Genomic DNA, 22,804 nt, shown 5'->3' with positions numbered 1-22,804 from the left:
TCTCTTTGTCGCTTCGACGCCGAGCGTCTGCATAGTCGTAAAAATAAACCGAATGGTCTTCATTTCGTTTTATCACGAGTTATCTTACCGTTATCTGTTTGCAATGGCAGCGTAATAAACTCGCGCCGTCTATACGCGCGATAAGATAGCACCTTCTCGTTCGCGAAACCTACCACGAATTTTGTATCACGCTTCGATTTCGCTTGCTGTTTCGAGCGTCTCCTTTTACGCGGCGGCGCCCGTGCGATTTCCCGCGGTCCTTGCAAAATATAATACGGCACCGTCGAAATTATATCGGCCTGGATTTCTGCCGAGTGTTCTCTCTGAAGGTCGAGTCTCGGCGCCCGTGGATTTCATGGTATTACGACTGATATTCCCGTGGAAAGCCGGCGGTTATTCGTTTCCTTGCATTTGCGTGGAAATACGCGATCGGAATAATTCGCTTGGCGCCACATTTTTTTTTTTTTTCCCTCTCGTGAAGATTCTTTACGACGACCGCGTATCACGAAACCGTTCAAGGAAAGCGAGATCTCGATCGCGGCTTTTTCTACCTTCAAACCTACCTGTGCATACATATAGTTATTTATTCATCTCTCGACACACGTGCATGTTCGCACCTTGATTTACCGCCTCTCGCATACGTTATTACGATGTCAAAGAATTTTTAGTGCCACGTAAGCAGAATTTCGAATTAGCGTAAATTATTATAAGTCGTTGCGTGATGAAACTCGTTTGCTTCCGCCTGTTTGTTTTTCTCTGTCTGTTGCACAATCACCAATTGCATTCAGACTGTCAAAGGTCACGAGCTATCAGCATATGATTTAAATGAACTTCTCACGTGTCGTGAAACTCCGTTCAGTGACATACCTACCGCTAATCGTTGGTGGATTCACGTCGGTATTTATTCTAGACGAAACGAAAGCAATTACTTTGAATTGTTTCAGAATAGCTCGTATTCTCACGAGGGAACAGGTTTATCCGCTTATCGATCTGACAGTCGTATAGTGGTTTCAAATCAATGGCGATAAAACACCCTGTCATTTCTACGATCGATAAAGTGCACGAATGCTTATCGTGTCTTCAATTATTATCAGGCATCGTTCGATGACTGATTAGCGATTATTGAAAGCTGTCTTTGCTGTCATATAATGACGTAATTCTTATCTACCTTAATATAAACAAATTCGTGGAGTTTTAAATAAAGCAACGAACAAAGGTTTTTACTTTTGTGCAATAAACATTATTGATGTTTCTTCGATAGCAAAGAAATTTATAGGCAAGAAAATTGGAATGGACAGGAAGATAGTTCTGTATTTTTCTTAGAAAAGAAGTTCTTTTCTTGTTATCGTTTCTTTAGGGAAAATCTAGGTTGTATTCCGCGCACTTTCAATGACAGGTCGACAAAATAGATCTATATTTTATGATATAAATAAACGACGAAGGCCAAAGTAATTTACGACTACACTTCAAGACAAATAATCAATACGTAGTTTTCTTAAATTGGAAAATTATAAGATTCACGCAAGAATATTATAATATTAGGCGCCAACGTCCGTTTTGACCGAATATCGCTTTCCTCGTTTATTTATGTTGAACATTTTTTGATTTTCACTTGCTATTTAGATCTGTATTATTTTACAAGTTATTTACGCTATTTTGTACTATATATTGTGTAATAAATAACAAAGATATTACACGATATAATATCATGTTGCTTCAGAAAGAAGAAAAAAGAGTTACGACCGTCTTTGTGCATCGGATATTTCAAACCGTCTTTACTTCTTAGTTCTTATAAAAGCGATCTTAAATTATGCCTTTCGATTCCTATGAATATTCTTCCCTTAGTGTTTAATTTTGCGAGAAATGAAGGCAGAAGGGAAGAATTGTGCGAACGAAAGTTAGTTATTACTGCAAGAACTGTACTTGGAAAATGAGTGTATGTTTCGGCAAGAATTGTGTTTTGTTTCGTATTCTGGAGCGACGCGAATCGACTTCCCTTCGGGAAGTACTTACGTAACGAGCAACTTAAGATCCCTAATCTACCAATATCACTGTGTTTGCGATCGTTTCAAGGGCAAAGTAAAGGTGGATAATCAGTGCCGAGGCAGTGCCGTTATAATCATTAATTCCGTACCGTTTGACGGATGTCCTTGACTGGAAAAACTGTACTTCGGGCTCGGCGACCCGTAATTACTTCGGGAACGTGTTTAAAGTACGATCACGTATCTACGCGCAATTTCCGATACATACGACACCCTCTGCGCCGCGTCGCGAGCACGATACACGCGATTGTTATTGTGTCGATCATGTTACGAGACGAACTTAAACTTTCCTTGGATATGAGTCAGCTCGTGCTATCTGCGCAAATTATTTCCTCTCTGTAATAACACACGCAATGAAGGCGCGCGCGATAAGCAAGGTAATCGGAGCGATGGCATAAAGGAAGGTAGGAAGAAATCTATGGCATTGCTTGATGAGTGGCTTGCGAATATTATGTGTGAATACCTGTTACATATATATAATATTTACACTGTGGGAAAATTTTGTGTAAAATTTAACACATTTCATGTATTCCATTCAAATTTATGTGTTAATTTTATGTAAGATGAATATATTGGGTCATTTAAAAAGTATCCGCGGTTTTTTCATTCAAAAATTGAACAAAAAGCCGCGGATATTTTTTAAATGACCTAATATTAGAAGATGACACAAATATTATTTAAAAGAATAAACACAAGAAGATAAGTTAAAAAGTGGAGGCGTATTTTTTTCAATAAAACTAACATTTACGATATGTTATAATAGATTAACACATATTTTATTTATTTATCTTAGAATTTGTATTTTAAGACATATTATTTTTACGTTATTCATCTCAATCATTTGCTCATAAATTGTGTTATTTTTACACTAAGAAATGTTTAATATTCGTTTACACAACTATTTAAATAACGTAATTATGTTAAATACACACTTGAATATATTTAAAATTCAACGCAACGTTTTTTTACAAGAACTTAAGGACCATTTTCAATATGAATATGAAATATTTCTCTCTATTATTTTTGAATGATATATTATCTTATTATTCATTTTAAATAAATTATCCACACATCTCTCGATAACTCACATATTATTTATATATTATAACGAAAAATCTCTTGATATTTATTACAATATTATGATAAATACGGTATATTAGGTGACGATAGACGTTGTCACATTTTATTTTTTATAAAATAAAATGTATTATCTTTATTTTAATATCCACATTTATTTTCGTACAATAGCTTTTCGCAGTTTATATAGAAGCGAAATATAAATCCAGGATGATGATTAGAAAGTTTTCAACAGTGTATTCCGCGTACGATGAACGCGAGTGTCCCATGAAACCAACTACAAATTGCCGTGGCAATTTCTATTCTGGATTACATTACCATTCGCACCGTGAACGTGACTTCGCCGTGTCCCGCACTCGCGGCGATTGCTAAACCTCCTCTCCCCCTCCCTGATGATATATTTCCTTTGCATGAAGAGAGGCAGCGAAAATCTCTTCGTATAGTAAACGGCATGTATAATATATTCGAGCGGTGCGAACGAGACGGCGTAAAAAGCGCGCGTGAGAAGTTAATCGGCGCGGGTTGAGAGTTCAACAGGAGAGAAAGTCAACGAACCAATGGCGAGCGGCATTTGATTGACTCTGAATGGCATGTCGCTTTTATTACGTGCAATCGGTCATAATCCGTCTCCGTTCCTCGCTCGCAGTCGTCCTACATCACGCCACGACCCGCATACCCGGTGGCATGCTCAAGTATAATACCGAAGCACGTCGTCGTGCGTTTACTCGCGTTCTACTTGAAGCGTCGGATAACGAGACAAGTGAAATTGTATATCCCTGTCGTTCACACACCAAACGATCAGGATTGTCATTCGATGTACGCGCACGAGTTCGCCAGTGAACAGCGGGAGGGGATACGGGATGGAATATTTATAATAGTGTCGTAAGAAGACGTAACGTTTCGCATGGGAGTTGCGTGATTATAATTCATTCGCGCGCGCCGATGACAAGGAATGTAAACAACTTCTATTATGCTCGAGTGCAAAGCTCCGTGCGTGTGCCTCTATTTTTTTTTTCTCTTTCTCTCTTTACTTAGATAAGCGGCTGTATAAGCGGCTTATAGATAAGCAGCGGGTGATGCAACGCGATTTGGTATCCGCGCGCGATTAGATGTGGCGTGATGTTGGCGCGCACGTTACGTTTGCCGAGGCACTTTTAACGAGGACTTTGCTGGCTTTTGTGTCACGTCGCCCTCGTTACATCTTCTTTTTGTAAGGACGCGACGTGTCGCGCATAAAACGCGCGCCGCGAAGCGATGACGCGAGCATCGAGGGTAAACAGAATGTGGGTTGACATTTACTTCGCGTCTCTCGATTAGCATAGTAAACCTTCTCGCAGGCCTATAATTAGATTCGCGACTTCGCGAAGCTCCTGCACTCCACCTCGTAAAATTCTACCGTTCTGCAAGGACGCGATGTCTTTCTTCTCATGAAAGAGTACTTGATGCGGCCTTGATCTCTCCTCGATTTGACAAAAAAATACCTAAAAATACCTACCCTGTATTGAAGGAAACCTATTAATTACTATATTTTGCAATGTTTTTATTAAAATAAACTAACACTGGAAAAAAATATTAATAAATATTAGTTTGAATAATTCTCAATAAATATTTACTAAACGTGAACATATATTTATTTAATATGAACAAAAATAAATAAAATAAAAACATTTAACTAAATAAATAAGATCGTTAATTTAACTATTTTTTTTTATTGAATAAATATTTACTGTAATTGTTTACTTGGTACTATTAAAAAGAATATCTCTTATTTAGTAATTTTTTTAGTTAGTGTAACTATAAAAGCGTTTGTAAATTAACATGGGAATCTTTTGAGTTGGAAAATTTTTTTAAGGATTGAGCTGCTTCTTATTTATTTAGTAATCAAAAGATAGAATAATAAATTTCTTTAATCCTTTTATGAATAAATTTTTAAGAATCTTCCCGGATGTACTTTAATTGCAAGTGAATTTGTGCGTTTGAAATAATCTTTAACTTTATTTACAATCGGAAAAGTAAAGCTGATAAGTTTAGCAAATTATCAACTCTTGAAGAGAAATTGCAACACGAATTCGGAAGGTATTGCCTGCAACTCGGTGACTGACGTATTTACCGAGATTTCGAATCTCGGGGAAAACAGGAAAACAATATTTACCGTCCTCTTTTGCTTCGTTACTTACCGGTTACTTGATTACATTAATTTACAACCTTGCAGTCGTTCCAGAAACGAGTTTCTCGCGGAGTTAAATCGACGAACGTTAGCAACGAGCGGAAGCTGTTTGTTTGATCCTCCCGGGGAAATTACTTAGTTACACGTCGAAGTTCGTCCGATAACTTCGCGACAAGTTATTTTCGAGGCCTCTTACGGCGCCATGCCGATGACATTAACGAAGTCAGTCGATCCAGATTCCAGACGCTATCTCGCACGACGTTAATTACACGAATCTCGCGCCTTTCTTTCTTACTGATAGTACTGGACATCGTTCCAATTCACTTTTCTCGGACTTCGCTTCTCTAAACCTCTTGTGTTTTCCACACAAACCTCTCACGTAACTCGATACCTGTCAGGAACTCAGCATTCGAATTTCGCAAATGAATAAATTCCATTCGCCACCATGGAATCGCGTTTGCATATCAAGTTTTTAAGAATTACAGAATTGCATTTTTTATTGTTAATTGAACAACTTTTATATGCGTATATATATATATATATATATGTGTGTGTGTGTGTGTGTGTGTGTGTGTGTGTGTGTGTGTGTGTGTGTGTGTGTGTGTGTGTGTGTGTACAAAGTAAGGCATTTGAAGTGTTACAAAGTTATGTAACTTATATGTACCATGTAAAAGCAACTGTGTTTTCTTTAAACCATTTGATTTATTTTATTATTTTGTACATAAAAATATTAAGGTATGTTTGTAAAAAAATTAATTTACAAAATATTTTATACTTTGTTAAAATATGCCAGAATAAAATATATATATCTCCTAAAGTATTAATTTTTCTACCTTAATACTTTTGTATACAAAATAATTAAAGGAATGATATTATGTAAAAATAATATCATTACAGTGAAAAAAAGGCGACTTTTATGTGACTATAAAAAATCGATTTTTTTTAAAGATATTTATTATTTATTCCTCTTAAAATTATATCATTTTATCTGAACATATTTTTGATTCGCGACGCATATTTTTAAAGATAATATGTTGTAACATTTTTAATGCCCCATTTTGTACATTTACATATGTATATAAAAGATGTCGCGGCACTATTTTAATAGCAGCATAAACTCTCGGTTTATGTTATCATGCACAATGTTAATATGATGCGAATCGAGGCAAGAAAAAATTTACTCGCGTGAATCGATGACACACGCGGAAAATTCCTGGTAAGTTATAATGAGCGTTTTACATTTATCGCGTATCTTCACACGATTATGAGAACTCTTTCGTTGATGCAGAATTTAGAAGAATCACGTGAATGGCACATTTTTATCTCGGAGAGATCGCGCAAGTGTGTGAGTTACCGCTAATCGAATCGGCGATCGCATCGTCGGAACGACACTAAAATCGTATTCGTGACGGCTTTTTTTACCGTGCCGTGTATTTCTCGACGTACGTAATAGACAATAATTATTGCATATGCGCATGACACCGCTGCGCACCGTCTGTGTTTGCTCGTTATTTGCCCGACAATTGAATGACGCGCCGTCTGGACTGCGATATCTGCATAACAACAGAATATAGCGATAAACATTGACTTTGGAACGTATATGGAGGACGTGCGAAATATAAAATTTATATTCAGAAATTTTTTTTTTAAACATTGTGAATCACTGTATTTTAAATTTTATTGAACATCGCAACCATGCTAATTCTGCGCGTTCCACTTCAAAATAAATTATAGATCTAATAGCTTTGATACACACACAACATGCACATGTATACGTATATGACAAACATAATCCACGCAAATATTACATTTTATCTCATATTTATGATACAGAAAGAAGTCACAGTTGTAAAATCGTGATCCCTTAATCCGCGCTTTAAATTTTCTAATAACTGACATTAAATTTATCAAAAAAAAAAAAAAAAAAAAAAAAAGATTATCGAAATAAGAACATCGTTGATAGTCGAAGAATAATATTATCATTTTTTTTACGATCAAGCTCGCGCAATGCCTTTCAAATTTTCGGAAAGTAATCTTGTAGAGTACCGTATCATTAAGATAAAATGCGAGATATGAAGAAACGTTCGTCGCAAATCGTATCTCCGATGAATCGTTAAGCGATAAGCGACGAAAATGATTGGCAGTATTGATTGAAGTAGGTATCTTATGTCCCGCAGAGGAACATGCAGTCGGCCTCGATGGCTGGATGGAGCGCTTTCATGCAGGTACCGCCGCCGAGGACGCACGGGGCGTTGACGGCTCATCCTCCCGCCAGCCACCACGGTCATCCCAGCGGTCCACCGGGCGGATCCGCCACAGCCACCGCCGCCGCCGCGCATCCCGCCGCCGTCGCGCAGCAGCAGCAACGTGAGGAACGGGAGGCGCGGGAACGCGAGCGGGAGCGGGAGCGGGACTTCCGCGAGCGGGAGCAACGGGAACACCTGGCGGTGGCTGAAAGGCATCAACGGCAGGCCGAAGCCAGGGATCACGCCGCGCAGCAAAGGGCTGCCTACTACGCGGCGGCCGCCGCGGCACCGTCGGTTCAACAGGTACATGACAACGCAATTCCGCGCGATTTCCACGCCTTTAAATGGGTGAGGGGAAGATTCAATTCCTTACATCTGAAAAATATTTGGACCCACACAAAAGGAACGATTTAGCTGGAAGTAAAAATTTAGCTAGATACATATATAGCCATTAAAATAATTATGTAGGAAACTCGAGCATGATGAGGAATTCTGTAAAAAATTGTGACATTCTAGCAACCACTTTGAATGTCCTCCATAATTATTTTGATGCTACGACAAAATTATTTTCGGATCTGTATCTAGCTAAATTTTTACTTGAGTAAAATTATTCCTTTCGTGCGAGTTTTGTTAAATGCGAGAAATATAAGAAATTCGAGTTTTTGTATATTACGTATCTCAGTACCTTTATTAATTATTATATTTTATTAGAAATAGAAAATTATGTTAAGAGCAATTTATAGCGATGGATCATTTTATAAACGTATCACGATGTTTTAGGTTCGACCTTTGAACGTATCCGGAAAAGTAGAGTACCCGCCACCACCGGCGCACTCGCGGACGTCAAAGTCGTCGTTGCAGGTTGCCGGCCTGCACGAGAAACCGTCGGTGGTTTCGCACAGCTCGTTACCGAAAGCCGAACCGAACGTAAACTTGTTCAACTACTCGTCGACGTATCAGCCACAGCCATCTTGCACGTCATATCTGCATGATCTCAAGTTAAAGAACGAGATAGGACCGCACAAGTCGCTATCGAGCAAGAGCGGATTGGCCGGCGGCCTCGAAAGGGACCATCATGGCAGAGAGGTACTACAGAACCCGCCATCCTTACTGCCGGATTACAAGAGTTCGGTGATTGTGAAAAATGAGGGTAGGGAGCTACCGAAGACACCGGCACCGCAACACTCGTCCAGTCCGAAGATAATGCCTTACATGAACGTCCAATCGGTGGCGCCGCAGCACAAGTCGTCAGCGTACGAATACAGAAGCCCAACGCAAAGCCCACATCACCTGCATCCCGCGCATCTGGACGGTCTGCAGACGAAGAGCATCGCGACGTCCGCGAGTCATCATCGAGGCGGTGGTAGCGGTGGGGGCGGTGGCAGTGGCGGAGCGCCGACGACGACGACGCAACTGCCGAGTCCGCACGGTCATCCGCCACCACCGCCGTCGGCGCAGCCCGAGCCGCGCCTGCACTCGCACAATCCCCGTCAATCCCCGCACGCCCCACCACAGCATCCGCACCAACCACCAGCGCCGCCGCATCCATCGCCGCCTGAACCGCGCTATCTCAGCAGGCCGGAATCTGCGGGTCTGCCGTACGGCGCGGCAAAATCTACGTATCCGTACCCGCATCCGCATCCGCCCACGGCCTCGTCGACGACGTCGTCGCATTACGCCGCGCCGCCGCCGGCCGGCTCCAAGCCGAAAGTCAGCAGCCCGGCGCCGCCGCACATGTACGGCAAGCCTAACTGCGGTATTACTAATTGCGGCATTATAGCCGGCACGCCGGTCTGCCGTGCCTCCGAAACGCCTGTCGCCGCGCCGATACCGCTGACCTCGAAGGCCGGCAGCTCGCCTTACCAGCAAGTGCCTCATCATCACGGGGCGCCGCCGCCACCGTTGCCGCCACCTGCGCACAGCCGGTCCGTCTACGACAGTCGCTTCCCCGGTTCATTGCCGGGCGCGAAACTGCCGCCACCGACCTTGCATGGTTCGCCGCCCACGGCTGCCTCGGCGCCGCTCTCAAGGCCAATCGCTCATTCCGCGCATCTCAATACCAGCCCGCATCAGCAACCCGGTCAAACGTTGCAGCACGCGCAGCCCCAGATCACCACGGCCTTCCAGACGCAACCGCTCGATCTCGGTGTCGAGAGGTCGGGCTCACCGAAGAGGAAAGCACCGACGCCGTTATTATGCGACAATACCAGCGGCCAGCCGGTGTCGTTGGAAGTTTGTAAGAAGCGAAGGACCGAGGAACCACAACCATTATCCTTACAATCCGTTGGTCCACCTGTTCTTTCCAGGGTGAGCGAGCCCAGCCCGCTTATCGCTTCAGCCGCTACGTCTATCACTACAGTTGTCAACACTGCAGCATTGCTGGCGCAGCCAAACAATCAGGTAACGCAAGAGCAGCGCACAGTGACAGCGGTGAGTCCGGCTCCGGGTAACGCTAGCGGTGACGGTTCCGTACGACCCGCTAGCACCGGCAGCGTATGCTCGCTAAATCCAACATCAGTGAGCGCGGCACCAAGTCCGGCGCCCATCCCTAGCCCGGCACCGTCCACAGCACCTAGCCCAGCGCCCAGTGCGCCAGGCACGCCCGCCAAGACAAACCCCAGCAACACGGACAGCGAGAAGTGTAACAGTCCGGCACCGAGACCTCCTAGCAGCACCAATTATCCAGTACATAAACTGAAAAAGGCATGGTTGCAAAGACACTCGAGGTGCGAAGACGGCACCGAGAACACTATCAGTATGGCCGGCAGCATTACGTTACCTCTCAACATCTCTCGTGAGACAACGTCCTCGAATAGTAAGAACCGCGACAATGCGCCGACTACTTGTTTGCCTAGCGCGGTTAATTCGATCCACAATATCGGTAGCATGGCAGTAAACAGCATCAACAAAAGCAAAGTTACTGGCAGGAGTGGCCGAAAGCCGGCGAACAAAGAGTCATTGAACGGTCACGCCACTGATACCAGCAAGACCCCACAAGAGGACTCGTCTAGCAGCGACCCGGAGAGGAAGTCGCCGCCTAAACGGAAGCCACCCAAGGTATCTATTTATACAGATCGCTTACAGTAGCTCCTATTTATTGCTAGAAGTCATTATTTGAATTTGGAGTGCGTATGCTGTGCTGGTAGTGTAGTATTCGCTTGTGCCCAATAACTTTTAACTTTTCCTCGTTGAATAATATGTGACTTCATGATAAATTGTATAAAAATATATTATTTTGTAATAATATATAATAACAAGAAGAATGAAGACTAATCATTAAATCCAGTAATTATTAGATCTTCAATTATTAGATTTTCAATTGAAATTCTTGATGTTAGAAATATCTGCAGAAATATTACATGTATTATTGTACATTTGTTGTGCAAAGTGTGAATTTAAAATTATGTTCTTTAATGATATTACCTAACGACTCTTATAGCAAAATATTAATTATTAATTTATATTTTCTTGAAATTGTAGATTATATTTTACATACAAACATTTTTCAATGTTTTGATATCATATTTTTTTATCTTATAGTCAGTATTTATAAACGACTGTTTTCATAAGTTATGAGCATTAAGTTTAGTAAAAGCTTTAACATTAATTACTTAATCATATATATAGTCATTAGAATTAATAAAATTTGTTATTTTGTATCGGTATCGTAATTTCAGATAATAAATTTCGTAAAAAAACCTGTAGAAATTATAGAAGCATGAATATGCAGTAGTTTTGTTTGCTATGCCGTAGTTCTTAACTTGCAACTATCATAGAAGGAAAAACTCTTTATCATCGAGAATATTTGCAGTTTAAAAAAATATTGATCATTTTGTGTTATGAAGAAAAACCCGAGCTCGAGTACTCGTACTTCTTTTCATATTAAAAGATTATATATTTAAACCGGACATATACTGAACACTTTAAAGATAAAGATAAAGTTTTTAATGTTATTATTATTATTAACTGATGTATTATCTAATAGAAATATAATATAACAGAATTTATTTGTAATATTATTTATTATTAATTAATATATTCACGCGACTTTCGAAGGGAAAGATTTGTTTAAAATAAAACTGTACTTAAGCCTTCCTCTGGAACGTCGTGTTGTATATTAATTATTAATAAATAATATTAAAGATTGTATTATAGTGTACATTCCTATTAGATTATATATTAATTAATAAATTTGATTTAAAAAATTGAAACGCTGAAGAATTATTCTTTAAAATTTTATATTTTGTATATCTATTTTGAATTGTATATATTTAAATCGTACGCTTTTATTTTTGATGAAACAGTAGTGCTGGATCTCTATTTTTGAAAAGAAACGTATATGGAACTCTAGGAAAATACTACAGTGTATGAAAATATTACATATACTATAGTATTTTCCTAGAATTTCGTATGTACGTTTCTTTTTAAAAATAAGAGTTCTGTCCTTTTTAGCTAAACTTCTTGCAGTATACACGTGCGTGGAGATTTACGAGGCACTAAAAAGATACGTTTCTAAAGTAAGACATAAAATTTGGAGGAGCTCAAAATTTTAACAGACACCAACAATTTTTAGATTGTCCGAAAACGTACAAAAATTGATCACAAAAGTCTGTAATGTCATTAATGTTCCCTCCTTTGTATTTATGACCAGTATTAAAAATCTATAGTATACGTTACGTGCACTGTAGACTTTTATTACTGGCAGTGAATAAATTGGTGAAACTTTTTTCTTTTTTGCTCAATTCATTACGGTTGACGAGGGATTTCATTGACCCGGCAATCCTTGAACCGAGACATGAAAGCAAATTCCAACGTAGGACGTCTCGGAAAAGACATCGGAATGCTTCCGACTGTACATTTTTTTTCTCTTTTTCTTTTCACGTTGGAAAGAAAAATAGAATCAATGACCTATGCAAGAAAATCAGACAAAAAGTACAAAGTTAGGGTAGGGTTCACAATTGAAACTGACCTGTTCTTTGCTGCACTAGGCCTGGACTAGAGCTTTCTTGTCTTTGCCAAATCAGTTTTGAAAGATCGGTCGAGGTGGAAGGATATCGGGTTCGATCCGAGTTTTGTGTCAGAATTTGTTAGTTAGAATTTTTTGTTAGTGTCCGCCAAATCGTGTTCGTAAAAAATCGTGCACTATATATTAGGTGTTGGAATTAATTCGTAGCGTTTTACAAGTGATGGGAAGTACTTTCATTAATGTATTTTTTAATGCTCATGTGAAATAAATAACATTCTTTCATTAAAAAACGCTACGAATTAATTCCAACACCTAATATATCGAGTTTGTTGTTCCTCAAAGATTTTAATTACACTTTTCTGCTTTTCTGTATTGCCTTTCCTAAGGCAAAAATCACTTAATTTTTAAAGAAGTTTTTGCCAAACAGAATTGTAGAATTAGGAAACTTAGAATGCTTATAACATGGGAAGAGAGGATAATTGTGCTCAATAAGCTAAAACGAAAGAGAGAGATATGCATGAAATTAACAAAATTAAATGTAAAGGTTTATAAATATCTTAAATTTTAAACAATTAATTACGTAATAACGATTTTGTTGCTATTTGACAGAATATTGTCAAAGTTGATTATATTATGCGTTTAAATATTTAAATAAAGTAGTCTTTTTAATATGAATTGATTCAGTGTAGTGTGTAATAATCGAATTCATTACATGAGTCTCGAATCATCGAGAATGTAGTACGTTTCTCGGGTTATCTCCGCGTCTATATATGCATTCTTGGAACGCCAACGTTTCGTGAACGTTGCAGTTGGCGTTCTAAGAATGGATATCACAGAGATAACTTGCGAAATGCATAGCTTCTAGAAAGTACTCGTGGAAGTTTAAAAAGTATTAATATAATACGATTTTTTAAGAAATGAAAGAAGAGCACAATTTCCCTTTTATCAATGTACACACAAAAAATATATACTGTACATAAATAATAATTACTTGTTATAAACATTTTAAGTTTATAAATCCGCACATTTTTTATAAATTCATTACAACAATCAAATTTATTCAACAAATATTTCGAAAAAATCTTAGTAAGCTTAATTCTTTAATCAAGATTTAAGATAATTAAATTAAAACAAATTTGATTTGCTTATTATATAAAGTTACTTGAAAGTAAATTACATAATTACTTTTTTTTAGCAATAAAATAATATTTTTTGTATTTATTATATTATTATATTTAATCTCGATTCAATTTATTAAATAATCTTTTTCTAATGCCTAGAACTAAAAAAAGATTAATTGAATCAAAATTAAAATTAAACTATATTATAAAAACGGGCGTTAAACTCTGTCAGCTCGTCAGTTTTTACGGTGATAAACGTTCTAGTATATTTTCGAGTTCACTGGCCAAATATAATGAATAATTTATTTCAAATATAATACTAGCTTAGAGTTACAAAGAATACGAGTCTCTGCCTTTCTTAACGGACTTTTGTCCATTAGACCAATTCTACAATAGGATCATATTAGAAATAGACGGTCATAACCGTTTATTCTCTTCATATTCGAGCTGTGATTGGTCGGACGACCCTATTGTAGAATCTGCTCCGTAAAGTGAGTTTAAATGCCGCGCAAAGGGCGCCATTTTCCTACGTAAGGCGTGTATGAATCATGGGTGATCACGGGTAATGGACGTTGCGCGAGTAACAAGTGTTTTGTCACGTACGCCTATAAACAATTGATTGACCAATCATCAGGCAGGATTTTCGCAACGAGTGTCTGTACATCGATCGCGAGTGGCAGAATATTCGTCATGAACAAATATTGCAGAGGGGTAAATATTGCCGTTACTCAGAATTTTTGCCGCGATCGTGACCTAACCTCCATTCGCGCAAGGTGATCGGGACGCTGGCACAGTAATTTCGCTTTTACCGGAGATTCCGCGATAAACTCGAGTTACATTTACAGTAGATTCGTGATTTTTTAGCAGACTATTGAATTATGCTTCAAAAAGAATAATTGTGTTGCATTAAGCACGTGAGACTCCACACGTTGAAAAGAAGCATTGTTCAGTACTCTATCTCGGAAAAAAAAGAATTTAAACGAGAAGATTACACTTTTATTTGTTATTTAATTTAAAAACACTTTAAAAGTTTATAAACATTAAAGAATAAAGTGGAAATTGAAGGCAATTGAAGGCACAATAAATAGATTCATAACGGATAAGAGGTTGTGTGAATGTAATTGTGTTTGCGATATAGAGCTGATTAGATATTATTATGCGTGATGTAATTTTAATTTTTGCTTAGGTTTACATAGATCTTTAAACTTGATGTGCCAAATGGTAGCGCTGAAGCAGTAGTGTGGCCAGTTTAGTAGCTTCGGCTAGTAGATGCGGCAAGAGCATGAACTTCCTGACTACTTAATAATCTATGCCCTGTGGTAGGTAAAACGAAAGAAGGGCGCCGCACGGAGGCAACAAACGGCCGCGGAAGATCAGCGGAGACGGAAGGAGGACAAGCAAGGCGGCGGTGCGGGCAGCGAGTCCAGCAATGAGAGCGAAGCAGGCTCCAGCGACACTAGCGAACAGTTGAGCTCTATTCAGCCTGCGTCGAGGGTTCGACACACCACGGCCAATTCCAACAATTCCTCGGGAAACGGTTAGTTGACGTAGCTTCTTGTAAATGGACTTCCCGTCAGGTGAACTAACTATTCACTTGCAGGGTAAGTGATCCGTGTTCCATGATCGTACAATTATTCCTGTCTCTAGAGATATACGAGAACTCGAGAGAATCAAGAGTGATTGACAAGCAAATTGAATTGCACTTAATTTACGGAATTTCATTTCTGGTTGAAAAAGGAAGATTTTTTTTTTTTAGAAATTTTTGATCTTTGATGCTTTTTTCGAGTTCGCTTATCTTCTTTCAAATTTTATTAATTCGATCTCACGCACTTACCCTGTTCCCTGATTATATCATTACAGATGCACATACATTATATTTTTAAGATATTATATATACATGATGACAATATAAAATAATTGATAATATTATGATATTACCACGAGCTTTTTAACACTGAATGACTCTAATAAAATTGCGCATAAAAATTAGGATGATAACAGACTTTCTAACGAAGCGAGATGCATGATTTGTTGATATGCAGGAAATAACAAGGAACCTAGGAAACGTGGTAGGAGACCAAAGAGTACGAAAAACAATGACATGGGAGGCGAGGATCAACAACCTCGTCAGAAGAAGGAACGCAGGGACGACAGTACGAGCGGCGGTAACAATGGTCCAGGCGGAAGCGGTGGACAGTCCTTTCGTAAACCGACGATATCGCAACTGAAAAAATCCGGTGAGAGCTGGCTGCAAGACGGCGCCTGTTTCGAGGTAGCTACGAAATTGGCCAAGTGCCGCGAGTGCCGATGGACGCCGAACCAGCGCTCCAAGAACTCTCAGAATATCTTCTGCAGATTCTACGCATTTCGCAGACTGCGTTATACCAAAAACGGACAATTGGCCATAGCGGGATTCAGTGACCCACATAAAGATGCGTCCGAGGTAAATTACGAAGATCAACATGGTCAACACTTATACATTGTAATTAAATTATTATAAAACGAATTAAAATAAGATGAATAGTCAGTCTTATGTCTGTATCATATTACCGATTGGCGATTGCATCTACGTTTGTATTTGAATCTTTTGACTAATCGAAAAGATATTTGCTAGCAGTTCTTTTAAGAAACTTAATCGCTAGTTGCTAATGTGATACGGATATTGCAGTTTTTTAATTCGAGATGCATGCTCTCAAAGGAGAACTATCGTTACAATGTTACAGGATGATCTTCGATTATGGTTACCAGGAGGAGATAACCAAAAGGCAACAGGAAAGAATGACAAATCCGAGAAGAACGAGAAGGACAAAGGAGATCGAGAGGACCTAGACTTAGAAACGGCTCATCGGCTGCTTTGGCAAGTTGGCGATCAATTCTGTGATCTTTTACATCAAGAGAAGAACGCCCTCCAAGAACATATGGCTGAAGGTAACTTTTTGTTCTTTTTACAACATATTTTTCGGAACTGACCCCTCCCTCCCAATTTTCGTATCAATCAACTCATACATGCCATACATATAATTAAAATACATCATTAAAGCAAATATGTAAAGCATGTAATAAAATTAATTTTATTAAAATTAATATCATCATCATTATTAAATTATTTTCAGTCATCTGATTTTTTATACATCATTCACACTGATTTTTTTTGTATATAATAATTCAATATGCCATTTTGCAAAACTTCAAATATCAGGCTGCATGATGGTTTGCATAATTTATTTTGTTCGCATGTTTTAACGCTTTGCGCATCGATTATGGTTACCTTTTGACAGCGAGTTCGGGGGTTGTAGACGGAACAGTAGCGTGGAAACGAGTAATCCTGGGTGTTCGAGAAATGTGCGACGTGTGCGAGACTACCTTGTTCAATGTCCATTGGGCCTGTGGCAAATGCGGTTTTGTCGTGTGCATTGATTGTTATAAGGTAAGTTGCGTGAAATATATATATATATTTTTTTTTTCCAGTTAAATGCTAGGAATAGGATATGATGACAATTAATTCAATTGATATCACATGATATTGTACAATAATTTATTGAGCTTTTTAACACTGACATTAATATAATAGTTACAATTTTTTTCTCTTTTAAAGGAGATTTATTGATAGACATATATTAATATTTAGGGACGTAAAAATGGAACGGTCAAAATCTGGGGCGAGAGTGGAAAAGACAGGGACGACTTTTCGTGGCTTCTATGCACGAATAGGCAAGTGCACGAACCAGAACGACTCATGCTTACACAAATCATCGCCGGCGACAGTCTTCTGCGACTGGGTCAACGTCTACACGAATGTCGTGCAGAATGGGGAATTCCGCAACATTGTGCTTGCTCCCTTGTAACTCCAACGCAACCAAACGAGATCCTTCGAAATCTGATTAAAGGTGATTCTGTGCCTGTATTAAATGGAAACGTAAAGCAGGAGATAAAAGAAGAGAAGAAAATAAATGAATCTAACGGTGCATCGGAGAGCAAAACCAACGGCGAAGACAAAAACTCACCGCTGAACTGGTTAGCCGATGTAGCACTGCAGAATCAAGACAAAAACGATAGCGGCTCAGACTCTGACTCGGACGATGATCGCGAGGGTAATTACTCGACATTGCGGGAGTTGCTCATAAGGCCATCGCACAAGTCAAATGGGAGCGGCGGATCCAGATCGAATTCACCTACGAATAATTCGAGTGGTGTGAATAACACTCCGCAGAATAATGTCGCCAAGTCTGGCAAAAAGTCGAAAATGGATACGCTTGATGAAGTAATATCCAGTGTGATCGAACACAGTGTGAAAAAGGAAAAGGACAGTGGTCTCGATGACGAAAAGCCACGAGAATTGAAACATTTCGTACGACGTTACAAGTGGACACAGCGTGGTCGTGAACCGTTACCAATCAGAATTATGACGGGTACAGAGAGCCGGAGTCTTTATCCAGACGTACCACACTCTTGGCTCTGCGACGGCAAGTTGCTGAGGTTAAGCGATCCGAATAATCCAAACAACTACAGAATATTTCAGGATCAATGGAAGCGAGGACAGCCGGTAATTGTGTCTGACGTCGCCAAGGCGCTGGACATGAAGCTCTGGCATCCTGATTCATTCGCCCGCGACTTCGGCGATGAGAAGAACGATCTCGTTAACTGTATGACCGGCAATCTAGTGCCGAATCAACCAATGCGCAAGTTCTGGGAAGGATTTGAGTATTATTCTAAGCGGCTTAAAGACGAACGAGGAAATCCTATGCTATTGAAATTGAAGGACTGGCCACCCGGTGATGATTTCGCCGAATTATTACCATCGAGATTCACGGATCTGATGAAGGTTCTTCCATTGTCCGAGTACACGCATAGAAACGGCAGGCTAAATTTGGCGAGTCGTCTACCTAATTGCTTCGTGAGACCGGATCTGGGTCCAAAGATGTATAACGCTTACGGTTCCGCTCTTCATTCCAACAAAGGCACGACTAATCTTCATCTTGATATCTCGGACGCCGTAAACGTTATGGTATATGTAGGAATGCCAAAGGATGTTAATGACGAAGAAAGTCTCAAAGGTACGTATTCATATCTGATCTTTACGCATAATCAAGCATCCATTTACGTCGCTAATATTCTTATCAAAGTAATAATTGAGTCTTCGAAAATTAATGATCGAAACATTTACAGCTAGGACAGAGGCATTGAGAGCAATAGACGAAGCAGGCTGTGATATTCTGACGCGTCGACGTGCTCGCGAAGAGAAGGAGAATGTGCCTGGTGCTTTGTGGCACATTTACGCAGCGCGTGACGCAGACAAAATTCGAGATCTTCTGAATGCCGTTGCCTTAGAACGCGGAGCTCGTTTGGAACCTCACCACGATCCTATACACGATCAAAGTTGTTATTTAGATGGGCCATTGCGGGAGCGATTATATCGAGAATATGGTGTTGAAGGGTAAGTGTTACTTTTTACATACGAAATACATGCTTTTAAATAATGCTCCAAAGAATTTGTTGGAAGAGAGAACGTTGATTGTAATAATTTTATTAAAATAATGTTTAATCTTATTGCAGGTACGCTATCGTCCAATGTCTAGGCGATGCAGTATTTGTGCCAGCTGGTGCGCCACATCAAGTCCGTAATCTTCAAAATTGTATAAAGGTGGCCGAAGACTTTGTGTCGCCGGAGAATGTGTCGCATTGCTTCCACCTGACCCAGGAATTCCGTGCACTATCCGATACCCATACGAATCACGAGGATAAACTTCAAATCAAGAATATTATTTACCATGCCGTGAAAGACTCTCTGACCGTTTTAGCCAATGTTAAGGAGGATACTCTCGCTAAACTCGCCAAGGCTAATGAAACGAAAACAAAGGAGGAGACTTAGCCTTAGGTCTTCCCTGTATGGTCATAAGACCGATTGATAATCCCCTTGATTGGATCTCGTCGTTCGTATGAGATTGATCGCAGTCAGCGCTTCCGGACATAGCGAAGTTGGCACTCCCGGAACAATCTGCAGAAGAAGACCGCCCTTGTTGCAAAAACATCGTTGCGGAGATGCGATTTGTTGTGATATTTGTGAAGATTTAATGATTTTAATCGGAGGATTTGATTTGCGATATTGGCTGAGCCAATGAACATTAGTTATATATTGTTTCATTCAAATTCTCTTATATACAATTCTTTTCTGCTCTCCCATTTTCCGCGAGAAAACGTGCCCGCGGACATGAAGTCCGATGAGCTGCTCTTACGAGTGAAAACAAAATCTGTAGCTCGGATCGCGCATAGATAAAACGCCGCGTCCATTACTATTGTGATATAAGAAGGACTTTGGATCGTATACATTTATTTGTAATTAATTATATCGTGCCTGTATCCAATACATACACTCATTCACACATACACATACACACACATACACTTGTCTATATTATATAAATGTAGATAATTGAAATATTGTGTAATAATTTTTGCTAGCAACTACCAGAGAGAAAGAGGGAGAGAAAGGGGGGTTCGTCTAGAAGTACCTTTGTGCAATTAGGTGTGACTATAAATTATTATAGCTGGATCACAGCGAATAACTGCGGATCCATTTAATCGTCTGCTCTGAAATCTGGTGCTTTTCGGTATTTGATCAAAACCCCGGCTAGAGATAGCCGATACGTATTCGCGTTCATGTCTTCTATGTTTCACGCAATAAAGGCGTAAAAAATAAAAAACACTGCCTAATTAATCGGTTCGACGACAATGGAAGAAATAGACCTTTTTCGCATTTCTTTTTGTTTAAGTAAACATTTTGTAGAACAACGTTCACAGAACAACGTTCTTGTAGAGATGCATTGTGTTTTTATGGCGACGTATGTATCGGTTATATAAGCAACGGGGTGAACTGCAAGTTTTGTATGTCACTTCGAATATAAGGCATCAGAACTTAAAAAAAAAAAATAAAAGAAATATAAACTTGTCCGATATTAACTTTTCAAGATGTAACGGCGAATGTGAAACACTGTTGAATTGAACGTTTCATTGTTGTCGTAACCTAATGACTACCCGGCGTGTAACGGACGGGAAAGTACTAATAAATGAATATGTTATTTTTGTCAAAGCGTATACAAACCGTCTATGTCGGACGATAAAACGAAAAGACAGCGATAATGTAATTGTAACGAGATGCTGAGACGCTAAATAAAGATAAAATTATTTGCAGTAACATTTAAAGGAAAAAAAAGGATGACTTTCGAAGTGCCAATGTTGAACCACGTGGGACGTTAAATATGCGCGCGTTGTATTGTATTCGTATATGCGTAGGTAAAAAAAGAGAAAGAAAAGAACGAAGAAAAGAGAATTAATTAGTCACGCAGAATTCACAGAGATGACAGGGCCGAGTTCCTATCATTTCGTGACAGTTCGTGCGAACGACAATATTCCGCGCTAATCGGACTGTCACTGACGATTCGAAAACTGCTGTCGTTTCCGTTTCTTTTTCTCCTTTTCGCTGAAATTCGTTCGATGGACGTTGCATAAGCGTAAATATGTACATGAAAACGACGAAACTTTCCGAGATCAATGTTCACACTTATAACTTGCGATACTGCAAAACAGCAGCTCTCGAATCGAACATAACGTCATTACGTATTATTTTTGCGCCGATTGTCAGATAATAATCGTTGACGAATAATCTTGACACAGTGTAAAGAAAAGAAAGAGCGAACGGAAGAGAAGAAAAAGAACAAAAAAAAAGATCACTGGCATCCTGGAATCCGCAATTTCTTTGATCTCAACATTCGTCTAGCATACAACGACTTGATTAATATTTAACGAGTAAATTTTTAAAATATCTTAGTGTTGATAGATAACGATTGTGGGAATTATATAAGCTACAAACAAGCAAAAAGTACTAACTCCACAACGGCGGTGTTGTATAAAGTTCTAGGAAGACGTATTTCTGTGTATTATTGCTGCAAAACGAGACGCTATTGTTTGTCCTCTTGCTACGTGTATATGTACATACATTTATATACATCCGTATATGTATACAGATATAAATACGAAGACGGGAAGAGTGTCTAGGACTCGTAATGATAGGAAGATATGCAAACCTTTACGAAACACGAGAAGATACACCTTACACGCGTAGGTAGATAGTTTATTATACCATTATTATAATTATTATATATTATCATTATTACGTTTAATTATTACGGAAAATACGATATTTAAATGTTGCTGAATATGAGAACGACAAACATGAACGCGCGCGAGTGTAAATGATTTAAAAGAGGGAAAAAAGAAAGAAAGAATATCGGAACAGTAACGCAGAGTAGACAAATGAGAAAGTGAGCGAAAAAGATAGAGTGTGAATGAATGAAAGAGAGAATAAAGGGTATAATTGATTTTGTGTGCGTATGCGTGATGGCGATCCAGTGAAAATGCGACAGAATGAGAGAACGAGGGGCCGTGTATTGGGGGCGGAGTGGAATGGACGGTATCTAAAATGATGTACAGACCTTCGACCTTCCGCAAGATGTGTGTATATCCAACCCCCAAGAGATAAAAAAAAAGAAAAAATTGTACGCTATATCCACCCCCTTTCCTCCCCCTGCGTCCCCTCCTGCAACCACCGGCCGCCCCCAGTCATAGCAGTTATGAACCGCGGGCCGGCAGGTCTGAGTATAATTTTTTGTACTGTGTAAATGTAAGAACCATACGTTTGAATAAGAAAAAAAATGTTTATATTACGAAACACTGACGTTTGGATCATTGCGTCTATTACCATCCTCAGTTACGAGATGAATGGAAAAGTCGTTTTATAAATAGTTTCTTCATGGAAGTGTAGGCGAATTTAGCGATTCTTTAAAATTTTAATTAAACTGCTCCGGCAATTGAACCTGGAAATTGAAACTCCAAAATTTAGAATTAAGATTAAGAGTTAAGGAAGGAAGAGTTATGTTAAAGAAATCTGAAGTCCTCACTCGGAATTAATAAAATAGAAATTTATCTGTTTATTTTCAAAGTTTTAATTCGTCTACATTTTTAAGCCGTTTGCGATAATAATTTCTTTTGACATTTTGAAATAATTTTGGGTTTTCCCATTTAGCAAAAATACGACGTAGTATTTTTTTTATATAGGTACTGATTGTCAAGTAAGCATAATCGCTTTTTTCTTGTCACAGAGAAAGAACAGTCATTCATTTTAGTATAAT

The 22,804-nt window shown here is 39.1% G+C and overlaps 1 protein-coding gene, 1 long non-coding RNA gene, 1 other non-coding gene and 1 pseudogene across 9 annotated transcripts in view; 3 read left to right on the top strand and 1 right to left on the bottom strand.

Annotated features, from left to right (window-relative positions):
• Nucleotides 1-22,344, top strand: part of Kdm3 (Lysine demethylase 3) — a 325,601-nt gene extending 303,257 nt beyond the window's left edge. For 2 of the 7 annotated variants that reach the window (XM_087407663.1, XM_087407658.1), the window contains exons 10-18: nucleotides 7,446-7,880; nucleotides 8,313-10,589; nucleotides 14,943-15,156; nucleotides 15,662-16,101; nucleotides 16,343-16,547; nucleotides 16,898-17,046; nucleotides 17,248-18,673; nucleotides 18,786-19,053; nucleotides 19,173-22,344. In XM_087407663.1, coding sequence (XP_087263789.1) covers nucleotides 7,446-7,880; nucleotides 8,313-10,589; nucleotides 14,943-15,156; nucleotides 15,662-16,101; nucleotides 16,343-16,547; nucleotides 16,898-17,046; nucleotides 17,248-18,673; nucleotides 18,786-19,053; nucleotides 19,173-19,488 — 5,730 coding nt within the window. In that variant the 3' untranslated portion in view covers nucleotides 19,489-22,344. The remainder of the gene's footprint in view (nucleotides 1-7,445; nucleotides 7,881-8,312; nucleotides 10,590-14,942; nucleotides 15,157-15,661; nucleotides 16,102-16,342; nucleotides 16,548-16,897; nucleotides 17,047-17,247; nucleotides 18,674-18,785; nucleotides 19,054-19,172) is intronic. The other 5 variants (XM_087407674.1, XM_087407682.1, XM_087407678.1 and 2 more) reach the window with 5 other exon arrangements.
• Nucleotides 1-22,804, bottom strand: part of LOC147911014 (uncharacterized) — a 42,294-nt gene that overhangs the window by 3,902 nt on the left and 15,588 nt on the right. The gene's annotated exons all lie outside the window — the stretch shown is intronic.
• LOC147911016 (small nucleolar RNA SNORD36) lies at nucleotides 15,511-15,582 on the top strand (annotated as a pseudogene).
• On the top strand, nucleotides 17,102-17,182 carry LOC147911015 (small nucleolar RNA SNORD36). The gene has a single exon (XR_015547925.1). It is a non-coding gene; the product is annotated as a small nucleolar RNA SNORD36 (small nucleolar RNA).

This window comes from Acromyrmex echinatior, chromosome 1, assembly GCF_024713525.1.
Source record: "Acromyrmex echinatior isolate Ae372 chromosome 1, ASM2471352v2, whole genome shotgun sequence".
Classification (NCBI taxonomy): Eukaryota; Metazoa; Arthropoda; class Insecta; order Hymenoptera; family Formicidae; genus Acromyrmex; species Acromyrmex echinatior.
This window is presented reverse-complemented; position numbering and strand designations above follow the sequence as displayed.